At 39.2% G+C, this 13,871-nt stretch overlaps 3 protein-coding genes across 8 annotated transcripts in view; 1 reads left to right on the top strand and 2 right to left on the bottom strand.

The window, feature by feature from the left end:
* Positions 1 to 157: 157 nt before the first annotated feature.
* Positions 158 to 3,113, bottom strand: LOC124389815 (NPC intracellular cholesterol transporter 2-like). 2 transcript variants are annotated; one of them, XM_046855325.1, is made up of 5 exons: positions 2,975 to 3,113; positions 2,540 to 2,647; positions 1,929 to 2,036; positions 675 to 847; positions 158 to 537 (listed from the first exon to the last, which is right to left on the bottom strand). In XM_046855325.1, exons 1-5 carry the CDS (start codon positions 2,994 to 2,996, stop codon positions 451 to 453), a joined length of 498 nt encoding a protein of 165 aa, XP_046711281.1. In that variant the 5' UTR covers positions 2,997 to 3,113; the 3' UTR covers positions 158 to 450. The 2 variants fall into 2 exon arrangements, with proteins under 2 accessions (XP_046711281.1, XP_046711282.1); XM_046855326.1 differs by having other exon boundaries at positions 2,964 to 3,023.
* A 569-nt stretch (positions 3,114 to 3,682) lies between these two features.
* isca2 (iron-sulfur cluster assembly 2) lies at positions 3,683 to 6,547 on the top strand. Its single transcript, XM_046855323.1, has 4 exons — positions 3,683 to 3,836; positions 4,230 to 4,377; positions 5,293 to 5,408; positions 6,106 to 6,547. Exons 1-4 carry the CDS (start codon positions 3,775 to 3,777, stop codon positions 6,278 to 6,280), a joined length of 501 nt encoding a protein of 166 aa, XP_046711279.1. The 5' UTR covers positions 3,683 to 3,774; the 3' UTR covers positions 6,281 to 6,547.
* A 679-nt stretch (positions 6,548 to 7,226) lies between these two features.
* The window catches only part of eml5 (EMAP like 5), a 45,980-nt gene continuing 39,335 nt past the window's right edge, over positions 7,227 to 13,871 (bottom strand). For all 5 annotated transcript variants that reach the window (XM_046855322.1, XM_046855321.1, XM_046855318.1 and 2 more), the window contains 11 exons: positions 12,662 to 12,835; positions 12,346 to 12,554; positions 11,949 to 12,106; positions 11,701 to 11,815; positions 11,281 to 11,469; positions 10,917 to 11,089; positions 10,544 to 10,706; positions 9,684 to 9,787; positions 9,168 to 9,321; positions 8,665 to 8,765; positions 7,227 to 8,298 (listed from right to left, as the gene is read on the bottom strand). In XM_046855322.1, coding sequence (XP_046711278.1) covers positions 8,262 to 8,298; positions 8,665 to 8,765; positions 9,168 to 9,321; positions 9,684 to 9,787; positions 10,544 to 10,706; positions 10,917 to 11,089; positions 11,281 to 11,469; positions 11,701 to 11,815; positions 11,949 to 12,106; positions 12,346 to 12,554; positions 12,662 to 12,835 — 1,577 coding nt within the window. In that variant the 3' untranslated portion in view covers positions 7,227 to 8,261. The remainder of the gene's footprint in view (positions 8,299 to 8,664; positions 8,766 to 9,167; positions 9,322 to 9,683; positions 9,788 to 10,543; positions 10,707 to 10,916; positions 11,090 to 11,280; positions 11,470 to 11,700; positions 11,816 to 11,948; positions 12,107 to 12,345; positions 12,555 to 12,661; positions 12,836 to 13,871) is intronic.

Below are 13,871 nucleotides of genomic sequence, written 5' to 3'. Positions count from 1 at the left end.
TTTTCTGTGTTTTTGCATTAGATTTTTCATAAAGAAAAGTGTATCTGAAGGTGGATGTTCTCAACATTTACAAAAATGCTACTCATTAAATGTTCATATTAATGATATTTAAAATGTGTTGCATTTTTCAGGAACAATTAAAAAGGCCAACCAGTGCTTAGTTTAAAAAGTTCTTTATTTCAGACAGATTTATATTGGATTAAAGTTCAATATTAAAAAAATTCATATTTAGATAGAAAATTGGGATTACGCTGGGTAACCAGAGCAGCATCAATCACTTAAAACATTCTTACAATTACTGAGATGATAGAGTATTACTAAAATGAGTTAATTAATAATTAGGAAAAACAAACATTGTAAAAAGATTCTCATTTCTAAAATTAAAGTTCCTTTTTTTAAAATAAACCCCATAATATCCCACTTGAGGTTTTACTTTGCTGGAGTTGACCATCAGGCGACAATCTGGACAGGGAACTTGATACAGAACAAATCTTTACTGGAGTCGTCTCGAAGTTCCCACTCCACAACCAGTCTTATCTTTAAAGAAAACATTAGTAAGAATTATACAAGTAAAGTAGAGCCAGATCACACACACTGCTGCTCTGATAGTCGATGTATACAACTAGTGGTTCTGTTTAACACACAGGAGAAGGAAATGAAAGAGTGAAACTTACTGATGGATACTCTGGTTTTACAGGAAGCTGGTTGACATAACTGTAGGATTTTTGTGCCTGAATAGGGCACTGGATTCCAGACTTGCAGCCGTCATCAATGGGGATTGAAAAGGGGACAGGGACTCCAGCAATCACACCATGGACCACTGCTTTGCTTGTCTGACTGTCAACCACTGCAAAAGTAGACGCGAGTAAATAGGAATTAGTCACAGGATCACGTGGTTGTAAAAAGTGACAAACTTACCATAATGATGCACGACTGAACCAGTAGTGTGAACATGTACAATTATTCAAATATTTAGTCGATATACAGCTTTAACTAAGAGTTTACAGCCGTGTCCAAGGGTCCAGCCATCTCTCAGCTACCAGCACAAAATGTTACACACACACACACACACACACACACACAGTGTATACACCCAATCAAACATACCCATACGTGTTGCTGAACATTTCGATTTCTCTTCCCCTTTTTTGATACTACACTGACGTCAAGTTGAGCTGGCAGAAACTAAAAAAAAAGCTCATCGTTCCAGGCGATTCTTCCCCATGTAAGGAATTCCTGATCCTTCCGGAACATCTGAACTTGTCTACACTCACTGCGTGCAAGCTCGCGGTAACCGTGGACATCAACTTTCATTTCACGCTCACATAATTAATCTGATACGCTCATCAATTTCTCCTTTACAAAACCAGAAATAATTTGCCCATTTACCACCACACAGGCAACTTCAATGTTGTTTCCCTACTAAGCCAAACACGGACCAACCACTAACGCATTTATCATCCCCACTTCCTCTGATCCTCCAGCACTGCTCCCAGGATCTCTCAAAATGCAAAGGAGGCACAGATCAAGACTGGTCTAGAATTTAACTTTCCCTTGATTCACTGGCAGTCTTAATGTAGCTCTTTTTGTATCATTTAAATTAGCAATTGAACTTTTTTTTTTGCTATACAAGCAGTTTTTACATGACACTCCAATCAGCACAAAGTCAGATTCAGATTCTAGCAAACCGAGTCTTCATGAAAATTTCCGCCTCGTCGAGTTAGTGAAGGGAAACTAACGCTACAGTGCTTCCACTAACAGTGTGAGGAGGACTGGCTATGTGGTTTGTATTTTTAAACCTGGGTGCAATTGACACATCAGTTCCTTCTGAAGTAAATGTTTCCGATTAGAGTAAAAAAAAAAAATAAAGTTGAACAAACTGCACACAATTTATCTTAAGTTTGAAAAAACAGAATGACGTTGATTACAGCTGTTGAAGGTCACGTTCACAGCGTAGGACTGTCCTTTGTGAAGCTGGCATGGCTGATTTGGGCAGGGAGTAACCTCCACCATCGTCACAGCTCCAACAGTTGAGCCTAGAGAGTATAAACAGAGAGAGGAAAAGAAACAGCAGTGACGTGATGCACGAGTGACTCACAGTCACACAATGACTAAAAGGCAAAAAAAAAAAAAAGTCTTAAATGTAATCAAAAGTTCAAGTGTTCATATCACAGCAACAAAGGAAACAGTTTACTGCTACTGTGGGGTATTGTGCTTCTTGAATTATTAAAAAGTTGTGCAAAATAAATTAAAAAAGTTTGATTAGCAATAATCAACAGGTAACTGGTCTGTGATGATAAAAGTATAATTTTTGCAATGTTTAGTTTTTAAAACTATTACAATTCCACAAGACTCGTTTTTCTAATGACAGGTTTATACGTGTATTTTTATTGAAATCGTTGGTCAATGTTAATATAAGTTTGTTCCAATGATACGATAAAAGCATTACAAAAACAATTATAGATATAAATCATTATTATTATGATTCCAGTACACCAGGTTTGTACACAGAGGAGGAAGTGGAAGTTCATTTACTCACCGCAGTCTGCAAACTTCACCTGTTCAGAGTGGGAGAGCCCCAGCAGCAGCGCGAGACAGAAGACACACACAACACGGAAATCCATTGTCCAGGTGAGTCCTTTACTACCTGTCAGATACAAAACAAAATCCCTGAACTGTAGGACTTTTCCCCTTTTCACAAACCGCCAACATGAACTCCAACTGCCCCAAACTGCGCTCCGTAAACACCGCCGAACCGCTCAGTCACGTGACTGTACTGACACGCCGAATCCCATCTATCCAACTACATTCAAGTTTCACCGAGTTTCACAAATCCGCCCTAAAACACTCCCAGCACACACACACACCGCTGTGTACAGCTCAACACTAATCATACTCTTCATCTCAAACTAATAAACAAACACATCAACAAATATATATAGCTATAAAGATTTCTTACAGACCAGTCACTCACCAGCACGCGCCTTCCTACACATCCACTCTCTCCCAACTCCCTAAATCACAAGACTGCACCGAGCTCTTTTATGCCCAACCCACACGCTCGTGACGTGTTCTGGCTCGAGATTAGATTGACAGATCTGTCAGCCAATAACACGCGTCTCTTTCAAACTCTCCGACCAATGTGATCTCTAAATATGAAAGAAAATATTCCGCCTTGTTGCCAGATCCTCTAAAACGTGTCTATACGTAGGGCGGTAGATTAGAACCTATGAAACACTGTTTACAATAGTGCGATCTGATGCGAATCAGAGAACTGCACATTAAGTAAGGTTCTTTAATGCTGTAAAAGCAAAATAATACAAACTTATATACTGTTCTAAGTACTTAATGATTGTAATATACAGGTGGAAACTTCAATGACTTTAGTGACTATATATACATCAAGGTGTTTTGATGGGATCTAAACAGATAAACATTATTGATTAATAAATACAGAACACAGGACAGATTGTATAGAACATTATTGATTAGTTGATTACATTGATGGGGATCACGTCTTTGGGCTATTAGGTAGGTATAGATGTTTGTGAGTATGGTGGCATGTAGGTGAGTGAGTGTGTTTTTTTCTGCAGTGGTTGATATAGATCTGTTGAGATGATAGAGATTACGCACTTTGACGTCACAGATAATTAACCATGAGTTCACTGTCAATTTCCTTCACGTGGGGAAATACAATTAAAGGGAAAGGCTTTTCTACCAACTAGTGTGGTTTTGTAAGAGACCTGGCAACCCGGTGTTGTTGTGTTATGGAAGATGTCACTTGCTAGAGCACTGTTGCTAAGCGCGTTTAAAGCCAGAGCCTGGAGTGCTATACAGTAGGTTTTTACTTCAATTACAGTGATATGGAATTAATTAATAAATAGAGATTAAACAGCAGTGGTGCACTAAGGATTTACTGCTTACCGTTTGAATTAATGTGCCGAGTCATGCTGCTGGATGCTAGATGTATTAGCAACACCAGAGTCAAGGGCAAAGCTGTCGCTAATACGATGCTGACTGACACGTGTTCGTTCGTATCAATAAACCGGACAGGATGGTGTAGCTCACTAATATCATACATAATCTCTAATGTTAGTTGTTTGTGTGTGTGTGTGTTTGTGTTTGTGTTTAATAACCTTCATTGTAAGATCCTCCTGGTTCCTCCTGTAGTGAATCTCAGTACATTACTGTACAGTTGACTAACAGCTTCTGGTTCTTTGTTGTTGCAGTTTGTCCCCAACTGGACTGAGACCTCTGAAGACATGTCACGAGTCCAATCTTGTCTCCACACTGTGTTACAGCAGCAGCTCCTCGCAGGAACAGCAGGTCTCGAGTCCCAACGAGCATAAAGTACATCTGAGTGATGCTTGTGTCAAGGTTTGTACTGTCAGCTTGTCCCCTCTTAAATGTGGACAAACTCGTCTGTCTTTAACTGTTTAATGGTCTTCAGTATCCTGTAAGTAGCCTGTATCTGGAACACTTGAGTGGTGCAAGGGTCATTCACTAATATATATTTGGAAGGAAACCAGAGAACCCAAAGGAATCCCAAACAGACATGGGATGAACAAAAGGTCACACAAACTCAGGATCAATCCTGGAGCTTTTTAGGTGACAATCACAGTTTTTCTCCCCTCAAATTTTTGAAAATACTTCCTGTCTATTTATATATTTGATACAGAAATAAATGCAGTAAGGATGAACCTTTTTTTTAGCTGCATTCAACAACACCATTATATAAAGTGTAACAGCAAGGTTTCAATTTATTTGTGAGATTTTTACATTTATAGGGCCTAAGTCAAAGACAGCATGCTGTACAAGTGTCTTAAAGTCATTTAAAACATGAATTGTGCAAGAAAAGCTGGAAAATATTGACTCTTTAGGGCAGCCATGAAATAGATTTTTGTCATCAAAGTTACATCGATGTTTAATAATCTCAAATTTTAGTGAGCCTTCCCTCAACAGTCCAGTTTGATTCCTCAATTTCAGTCTATAAGATTGAAACCGTATCAGGTTTAGGAGACACGAACACACCATGTCATGATCATGAATAGCCAAGTGGATAAAATTGCATGTGGTAGTTTATTTTTTAAAATGTTAAACTTATCAGAAGGTTGTGAGTTCAAAATCCCATCAGGTGCCACTGCCGGGCCACTGAGCGTGACTCCTAACCCTCAAGTGTATAGGTGTGATGATGAGATAACCCGGAAGAGACTCAGGTTCAGGACATGAGAGAAAATGCTGTATATTTACACGCATGTAGAATCTTTATTATGAAACTCGTTTTGTGTGCAGAGACTGAGTGAAATCATGCAGAAGGGAGAATATCTGAGGATACTGGTGGAGGGAGGAGGCTGCTCTGGGTTCCAGTACAAGTTTTCTGTGGACACGGTGAAAAACGAAGACGACAGGTAACACAATCCTACGCCGGCTGTCAGACTCTAAGACGATTAACACAGTTTTATATCAGGAATGTGCGCTGATATAAGTAAAGGAAAAGTGTGGTGTGTTTTTGTTGTGTAGGTGTTGTGTACTACATTTCTACACACTTCTCACCAGTGAGAAATAAACAGGAAACCAGTTTACTTGAAGCTCTAACAGGTGTGAAAGTCTCATAGCGAAAATGGTTTATATTAGGTTTTGTCTGAGACTAGAGATTTAGACCAGCGATAACACACACATCACCCTCAAATATTCACCCGTTGGAAAATGTATTTTGAATGATTTGAGATATTTTTCACGGTCAATGACAAAAATCATGAATCATTCAGAGTTAAACTGCAGCTGAGCTTCAAGTAAACTTAGAAAAGACTGCAAACTTTTGTAATCTTTCTCTCACACACACACTGTTTACAGATTAGTTAGCGAAATGCTGGAGTTCTTCTTTTATTTGTTTTGTTATTCAGAAAGGAACTATGGTTGATTAAAGCACTGTGTAATTAACACGTGTGCAATTGTTTTGGGGAACGTGTGCATGTCTTTTAGGGGAAAAAACAGTTAAGATCACGTGTTTTGTGCTGCACATCAGTCAGGTAGTAATTGATTTCGGATAAATCATTTGACCAGATGAAGAATGAATCGAGCTTCTGCATCTTTGCACTCCTGCAGGGTTTTTGAGCAGAACGGCGTGGCCGTGATCGTAGACGAGGAGAGTCTGGAGTTTGTAAAAGGAGCAACCCTTGACTTCAGCCAGGAGCTCATTCGCTCCTCCTTCCAGGTGCTGAGGAACCCGCAGGCAGAACACGGCTGCTCGTGTGGCAGCTCTTTCTCCGTCAAAGTTTAAAACCAGACACAAATGTTGTTCAGCTTTCAATCCCACTTCCCCAATTTTGTTTATGAACATCCAGTGATAGAGGAACTAAGAGGAGTTAAATCGAGTGTGGTAGAACATAACGCACACACACACGTAACAAATTGTCCCTTTTGGATTTGAGCCAGTATTCACTATGCATGTCAGTTTGGCTGCGATATTGGAGATCACGAAAATATCACTGCAAGTTGTACATACAGGTTGTAAATACGATGTAATGAAATAAATCTATAAAGTAAAGTTTTTTATAATATCTTTGCATCTTTTATATCACGGAACAGGAAATATATTTATGCTTGTGTGTTCAGCTATCTAATCGCTAATGCTGCGCACACACACACACACACACACAGCTCAAAGTACATGAGTTATGTGTGTGTGTGTGTGTGTGTGTGCTGCATTTGATGACACAGTAGGCTGAGATCAATATACAGGTTTGTGTTTATAATCTGATGACACGTCCCTGATTTAATTACTCTCATTAGCAAATTCTTTGGATTGTAAACGACGTCCAGAACTCAACCCCACTGAGGGTCTCTGAGCGACGTTCTTCCTTCTGATTAGATCATAGTTGCAGCAGCTCTTTAACACGCTTGTGCTTCGTTTACCTCATCGTTAACAAGATTAAGCCCTCGGGTATTCCAGTGATCAGATAGATCCATTGAAATATTGATTATAATGTGAATATACCAAAATATCAGTATCACGCATTAATTATACACTCATTTTTTAATCAAATTTGACTTTTAAGAAAACATTTCACAAAAATATACAAAAGAATGCCTTTACAATTGATATTTACATAAATATCAGAAGGAAAAAAAAATCCAAATATGCACTGAACACGTTGCACTATTTATCGGTATGACAACAGAAGAACTTTTGCATGTTATATATTCTCCATTTACGTTTTTTTTTCTTCTCGAGTTGGAACATTCCAGTTCAGTGATATCCGACCTGTTCCTGAAAGAAACTATTTCTTCTTTCCTAACATGATATAAGACCTTAAAAGGCTTTAGCAGCACAATGAATAATGATTTTATATGATGCAACACAGCATCAACACACATCCTGCCATCCCTTGTATTATATTTTTTTTATAGACTGAATACGAATCATCTGTTTCTATAAGTTTGTTTTCAGCCACAAGACACAAAGCCTACATTTCGTACCTACACACACACACACACACACACACACACACACACAGAAATCACGGTTACGGCTCAAGCTAACGATGCTGTGGTTAGAAATGCCACCTAAATGTACAAGGAGGATCTGAGGTCTAATGAGTGAATACCATGTGCAGGGACGATGGTAAAGACCACTGAAGAACCACAGTGAGCAGGTCAAGTATAGAGTGCATAGTACGCTTTGGCATGCTGACATCCAAGAACATAACAGTTGTGTTACATTCTGGGAGAAGGCCACAAGATAGTTAATGAAAACATTTCAGACTAAAGAGACATGAGGGACATAAAGACAAGTGTGTGATCATGTGAAAAGGAAACGTTCAACCCAAGAGGTCCAACATATCATAAAAAGACTTTGCTTTAAGGCTAATCCTGTTTTGCTTGCTACACGTTTGTTAGTCATTTTGATTGGAAGAAACTCTTACACACCTCAAGGAACAACGATGCAGACGTACCACAAATAAAAAAAAAATCCTCTTTAAACCAGGGGCGAGTGTGAAACACAAGGCAGGGGATGCATACAGTAGAATTTAGACATCGCCTTAATGAGATTAGAGAACCGAATTCTCCTTTTCAGCATCAGTCAGACTAAAAAGACAATACAGTGTGGTTCAGGCAGGGGCTAAAATTTGGACTGGAGGTGTGTTCAGATACATGCACCCGGTTTTGGAAACATCAGACTAACGCTGACGAGAACATCCGTCCCGCACCCTTCCGCCTCTGGGCCTCGTTTCTCCGGGCCTACAGTGGTATCGGGTTTGTCAGTGAGGAACATGGACACACCTCCATACAAACAGACTGTGCAGGAAACACAATATAGGACATGTTAGAAATGGAACCTTCTCATGTGAGTAGAATATGTACAGATCAGCAGGAAGTGTTAATCAGCCATATATAACTATAAATATCTTGACATTCTGCAAGAAAATAAACATTATGCACACATTTGCTTAGTTTAATTTCGTTCTATGTCGTTCTGGCTATTAAACAGGTTCGGAATCTGTGAATCATTTCTAATCTGACCTCACGTCTACAACAAAGGGTGTCTTTGTACTTTTGTTTCCTGAGCATCACGTGACTCCTGGTCGAACAGGCAGAAGTGAAATGTCTGTGGATAACAGAAACTTAAACCACAAGAAATCCATTTCAGTGTCGCTAAAGTACCTTCTATCGTCACCTCCAGCGCTGATGACGAACCGATCCCCACTGGTGAAGCGGACGTTGGTCACGTGAGCAGAGTGGCCTAGAAAGCGCTTGTGTTTGGCCTGAGGAAAAACAGGCGAGTCTGTTAAGGAAAACCATTACACAATCACAGAAATGTGCAGCGTGTGGAGAAAGGTGACGCAAGCTGCAATTAAAAATCTGAGATACTCTACTTTCCAAAATAACAAAAAGTAACAAACATAAGGGAAGTATTTTTATTTATATATATATTCTTGTCTTGTTGTGTAGATTTTGCAGTGTTGTTTCATTCATTTATCTGAATTTATATGACATGTAATTGCAATTGTCTATTGCTTTAGTGAAACAATTGTGAAGAACTCTTATCAAGCATCGATACACACTGCAGTTGAACACGACGAATCAAAATAGCGGCCAATATTTTCATAGGCATTTAAACTCTTCGATGACAATTGTTATACAATGTATTAAGAAGAAAAACTTACAAATTTCTCTGGACATGGAAAGTCGAACAGCTTTACCATCCCAAAGTCATCACCGGTGACCACGTTGATGCCAGAATGGGAAACGCAGGCGCAGGTTACATCGGCTTTATCCGTGTTGCGGGACCAGATTCCCACCACCTCATCCCCCAGAACACTGATCACAGACAGGCAAAGAAAAAAAAAAATCCTTATGATGTGAACTGAAAGTGTATGCGTTTTTTTTGTGTGTATTATAGAAAACTTGCTGCTAATTAAAACATTTGAAATATTATAAAAATCTCAACTGATTTAAATGTATAATAATTCCAGTCCACGCATTTCAAAGGGATTACAGAGAGAAGCAAGAGACATGATGTAACACCGTGTCATGTTTGTTCAACCAGCATGCAACACGACTCAAAAGAAGGTGTGTGAATACTTGATCACTGTGAAGCTTAAATAAAAGCCCACGGTCACATTTTGAATATAATGTAGCAGTAATTTGAAATGAGAGCAGTGCAGTGCTCTGAGAGATACCTCGTCCAGGTGGCCCAGGTGATTCTGTCTATGGCTGTCTGCTCTGTGACCTGTTTTCCGGAAGGCACTTCATAAACCAGTCGTTTATAAGCACCAGTGGACAACTACAAAAAGCAACATAAAAAAAAAAAATATATATATATATATATATATATATATATATATATATATATATATATATATATATATATATATATATATATATATATATATATATATATATATATATTAGTATAGAAGGTCATGTAAGTTCCACTGGGCATATTGAATTATTAAAATCCAAAGGAAAAATGTTTATGATAAAAGACTGCATGCACTCTATAAGAACAAACGTTTGTGGAACCCCAACCATCAGATTCATATTACTACACCTTCTGTATAACCTCATACCCTTATTTATTACACTGCCACTTGTATATAAGCTATTTATGCACTTCTGGTTAGATGCTAACTGCATTTCATTGGCTCTGTACATGTACCTTGCACAATGACAATAACGTTGAATCTAATCTAATCTAATTTTGAACATCTAATTCCACATTTTCTGTTATCATAACTTCCACTCTTCTGGGAAGATGTTCTACTATATTGTGGAGTGTGCTTGTGGAGATTTGTACTCATTCAGCCATAGGTTTATATACTGATACTGATGTAGCTCATTGAGTGCACGGAGATATTGTTATGACAGAACAAGTTTGGGTCTCCTAGTTCAAGAGAAGTGAAGTCCTATACAATTGTGTAACTTTGTGGCAACAGTTCGGGGAAGAACCACAAATGGCTAAAAATTTGAGTGTCTCAATACTTTTGTCGACATAGTGTATCATAGCAGACATGATAAGTTCACACACATAAGGCTGTACCTGTATATAAAAGCCATCTGCAGAAAAATCCATCTGAATGACAAAGCTAGGGATGTCTCTGCAGCAGTTAATCCGGTTCAGTTGAGGTCCTAAGGTCAGGTCGTAGAAATCCACAGCATTCTCACTTGAGCCAACAGCAAGGAATCGTGAATCTGGGCTGAACCTGTTGAGGTATTACATGGGGTGGACAATTTTTTACTTTCTTTGAAAGAGGCAAGTAGGAAAATCTGTTCACCTCAATCTACCTGGACCATTTCTGTGTTTGTGTTTCTGAGTAGTTTGTGTTTCAACCACTGTTCTCACACGTACAATTCACATAATGTTATTTGAACTGTATAATATAACTACGATCTTAAATGAGCTCAAGTCCAACCTGATATCCTGGATGGCAGTGCGGCGATCTCTCTTTTTGCCCCAGATCTTCAGGGAGGTTACAAGGAGGATGATGAACTCGCCATTCTTCATGCCGATCGCCACCATATCACCCTCAGGGCTATAGTTGACAGTGCGTGCAGGATGGCCCAGGTTCACCTTATTAAGCATTTTCTGTTTTGGTCCATAAGAGTACAGCACTATTAGTGTTATCAGATGTTTAACATGCGGTTAATGAAATTTTGCTAAATTCTGCTCAGTATCTGGTGCTGTATACAAAATGAGCTCGCACTGCATTGAATTATGGAGACGCTTTTAGAGTGTGTGTGTGTGTGTGTATGAGTGCAAGTGTGAAAAGCTGTTACCCTCTCAGCGATGTCCCAGAGGCGTACTGTGCCGTCCTCTGCAGCAGACAGAAAGACATCTCTTGTAGGGTGAGCTCCCAGCCCCCAGATGGGGCCGTCCATGTGGCCATTCACCAGGATGTTGCACGCTGCATTTTTCTCCCCAACCTCAATGATCTCTGCATTCCGTGTGCCAACAAGGATCTTACCCTAAACAAGTTAACCAACAAGTGTTTACATGATAATTTCATAATGAACATTCAGAAATACCTACAAAAACACCAACATATATTTGAAGCCTCTAAAAATAATTTGGGACCAGAAAACGTTTGACCCACTGACAGGTCACTTTATAGGTTGCACTGATCTGATTTACATTAATGCATCATAAGGGAAAAGCTCTTGCACTTAATGAGCTCTAATGTTACTACAAATCAGTACCTTGCCTCTACAGACAGAGCGCACACAGTCGATGATCTGGCCGGTCTCCAGTCTGAAAGCCCTGCAGCGCTTCAATTCCTGATCCCACAATTTCAGTGCACCACCCTCCTTAGACCTGTAGTTGGCAGTGCATATTTTTTCAAATCGCAAAATGTCCAGGATATCAAATAATAATAGCCTCGAAACCTAAAAACACAGGTGATATTATATTGCCCAAGCACTGTAAGTGAAAGAGAAAGATGACTCACGGTCGCTCCTTTCCGCCTGTGACGATGAGGCCGTCTCGCAAGGTGGTGTACATTGTGAAGACAGGACCAGTGTGTGCCTTGGCCACAATTCGTACTAGAATGTGTTCCTTCCATACACACACATCTCCACTAATGGTACCTGTAAATGTCAAGTTATTCTGAAAAGAAAACAAATCTGCACTAATCTAGTGGCCTCTAAGCAAGAGAGAACAGTGCAAGTTAGAGACACCAATCTTAGTGTCGTAATACAGAAATACACCATGGTTACAACGATATAAAGTATTATTTCAGCGTGTGGTTCCTGCACAAGCATCTCCTTTCAGTAACGGCACACAAACCCGGCCGTGTACGCAGACGTGAGTACTGCATGTGTGTAAGTATAAAGAGATATACTTACAGCGCCGAAAGCCACAGAGAGCATGGTCTGCATGCGGGCATCCTCAATGGAGCTGAGCACACCTTTCTTGCTGAGCAGAGCCCGGCCGGCGAGCATCCAGAAGCGCACATGCTTTATGCCCACAGACACAAATTGAGTGTCTGAATCAGGCCGGAACTCAGCCACAAAGATCCGACGTGTGTGGCCAGGGTGGCTGGCCACTTTGGCACCTTGCGAGCAATAATAAGAGATAATGCAGTAAGTAAATGATTCAAGGAGTGCCCTGTGTAAAGAAAGACAGTTTCGAGCAGGACAGAGAGAATCAGAGTCCACATACCTTCCTGCCACTTCCAGATGGTGACAGTGTGCTCAGGGTCCAGGCCGACAGAGAGGAGCAGCTTGCCAGTGGCACTGAAGCTGACTGAGCAGATGCCCCGGGAGTGATAACTGCGCAGCACAGACAGAGTCTGCTTGTTCATGGCATCCCACACATGGATAGAAGGGGATGTGGCTGAGGAGCAAGTACAAAATTTGGTTTAAGATTTATACATTTATGAAACATTTAGACCACAACATTTCGAATAACCTATTAAATAATCACCAAAAGACAGACTTAAAAACTGAATGTCCTTTAAAAACTAATAAAATAAGATTTAGGTGAAAAATCGTTTGAGCAAAGCCGTTTGTAAATAACATATTTTTACCAAACAATCTATTTACATAAAGAATGTTTTTCAATGAACACATATCCTAATTTAAGCAATAAATTACATGCAAATAATTTGGGTTGTTCCTAACACCAGAAATCCAATATTAGCAACTTACTACAATATGATTTTTCTGATGTCTTTTTAATATGCCTGAACACTTCCTTTTAAATGAAATCCGTAGAGCATTCTGACAGAGTGTAAATAAAGCATAGATATTGATTGGCTATGGCTGCCTATGCTGTGTATTCCTCCTGAATGACAACTGGATACTGTTGTAGTTACCCAGGTTTCAAAAATTGATGATGATGATTATTATTTTGATTTACACAGAAAAACGTGACATGAAAATCATAAACCCACCAGAAAGCTGTGATTACTATTATTTTGTTGGTTATATCACTCAAGAAAATTGTCAAATATAACCTTATAAGACTAAAAACATTAAATATATGCTAGTGATGAAATAATGCCTAATTATAATGTAACTTTTAATAATTTATTTAATACACATTTTGAAAAAACATGAATATACAGGAATCTAGCAAGTTTGTCTGGAGTGTGTGAAAGTGCACATTTGTTTAAGATCAGTAGAGGGCAGTAGAGTCTCTGACGGAAACTTGTACCAATCCAACTCTTGCGCTAGATAAATGATCTGCTATTCATGCATCACAGCACCAAATATCAAGTATCCAACTCCATAGGTGAACACAATGAGATTGGGTATTGATATTTTATTATCACCCTAAAAGTTCTATTTGACAGCATAAGAAATGTTTACTGGTTATCAGTTCAGTAACAGTATTACGAAGGTGATAATGCGGATTCACTCCGCAGTGC

Source organism: Silurus meridionalis, chromosome 8 (assembly GCF_014805685.1).
Source record: "Silurus meridionalis isolate SWU-2019-XX chromosome 8, ASM1480568v1, whole genome shotgun sequence".
Lineage (NCBI taxonomy): Eukaryota > Metazoa > Chordata > Actinopteri > Siluriformes > Siluridae > Silurus > Silurus meridionalis.
This window is presented reverse-complemented; position numbering and strand designations above follow the sequence as displayed.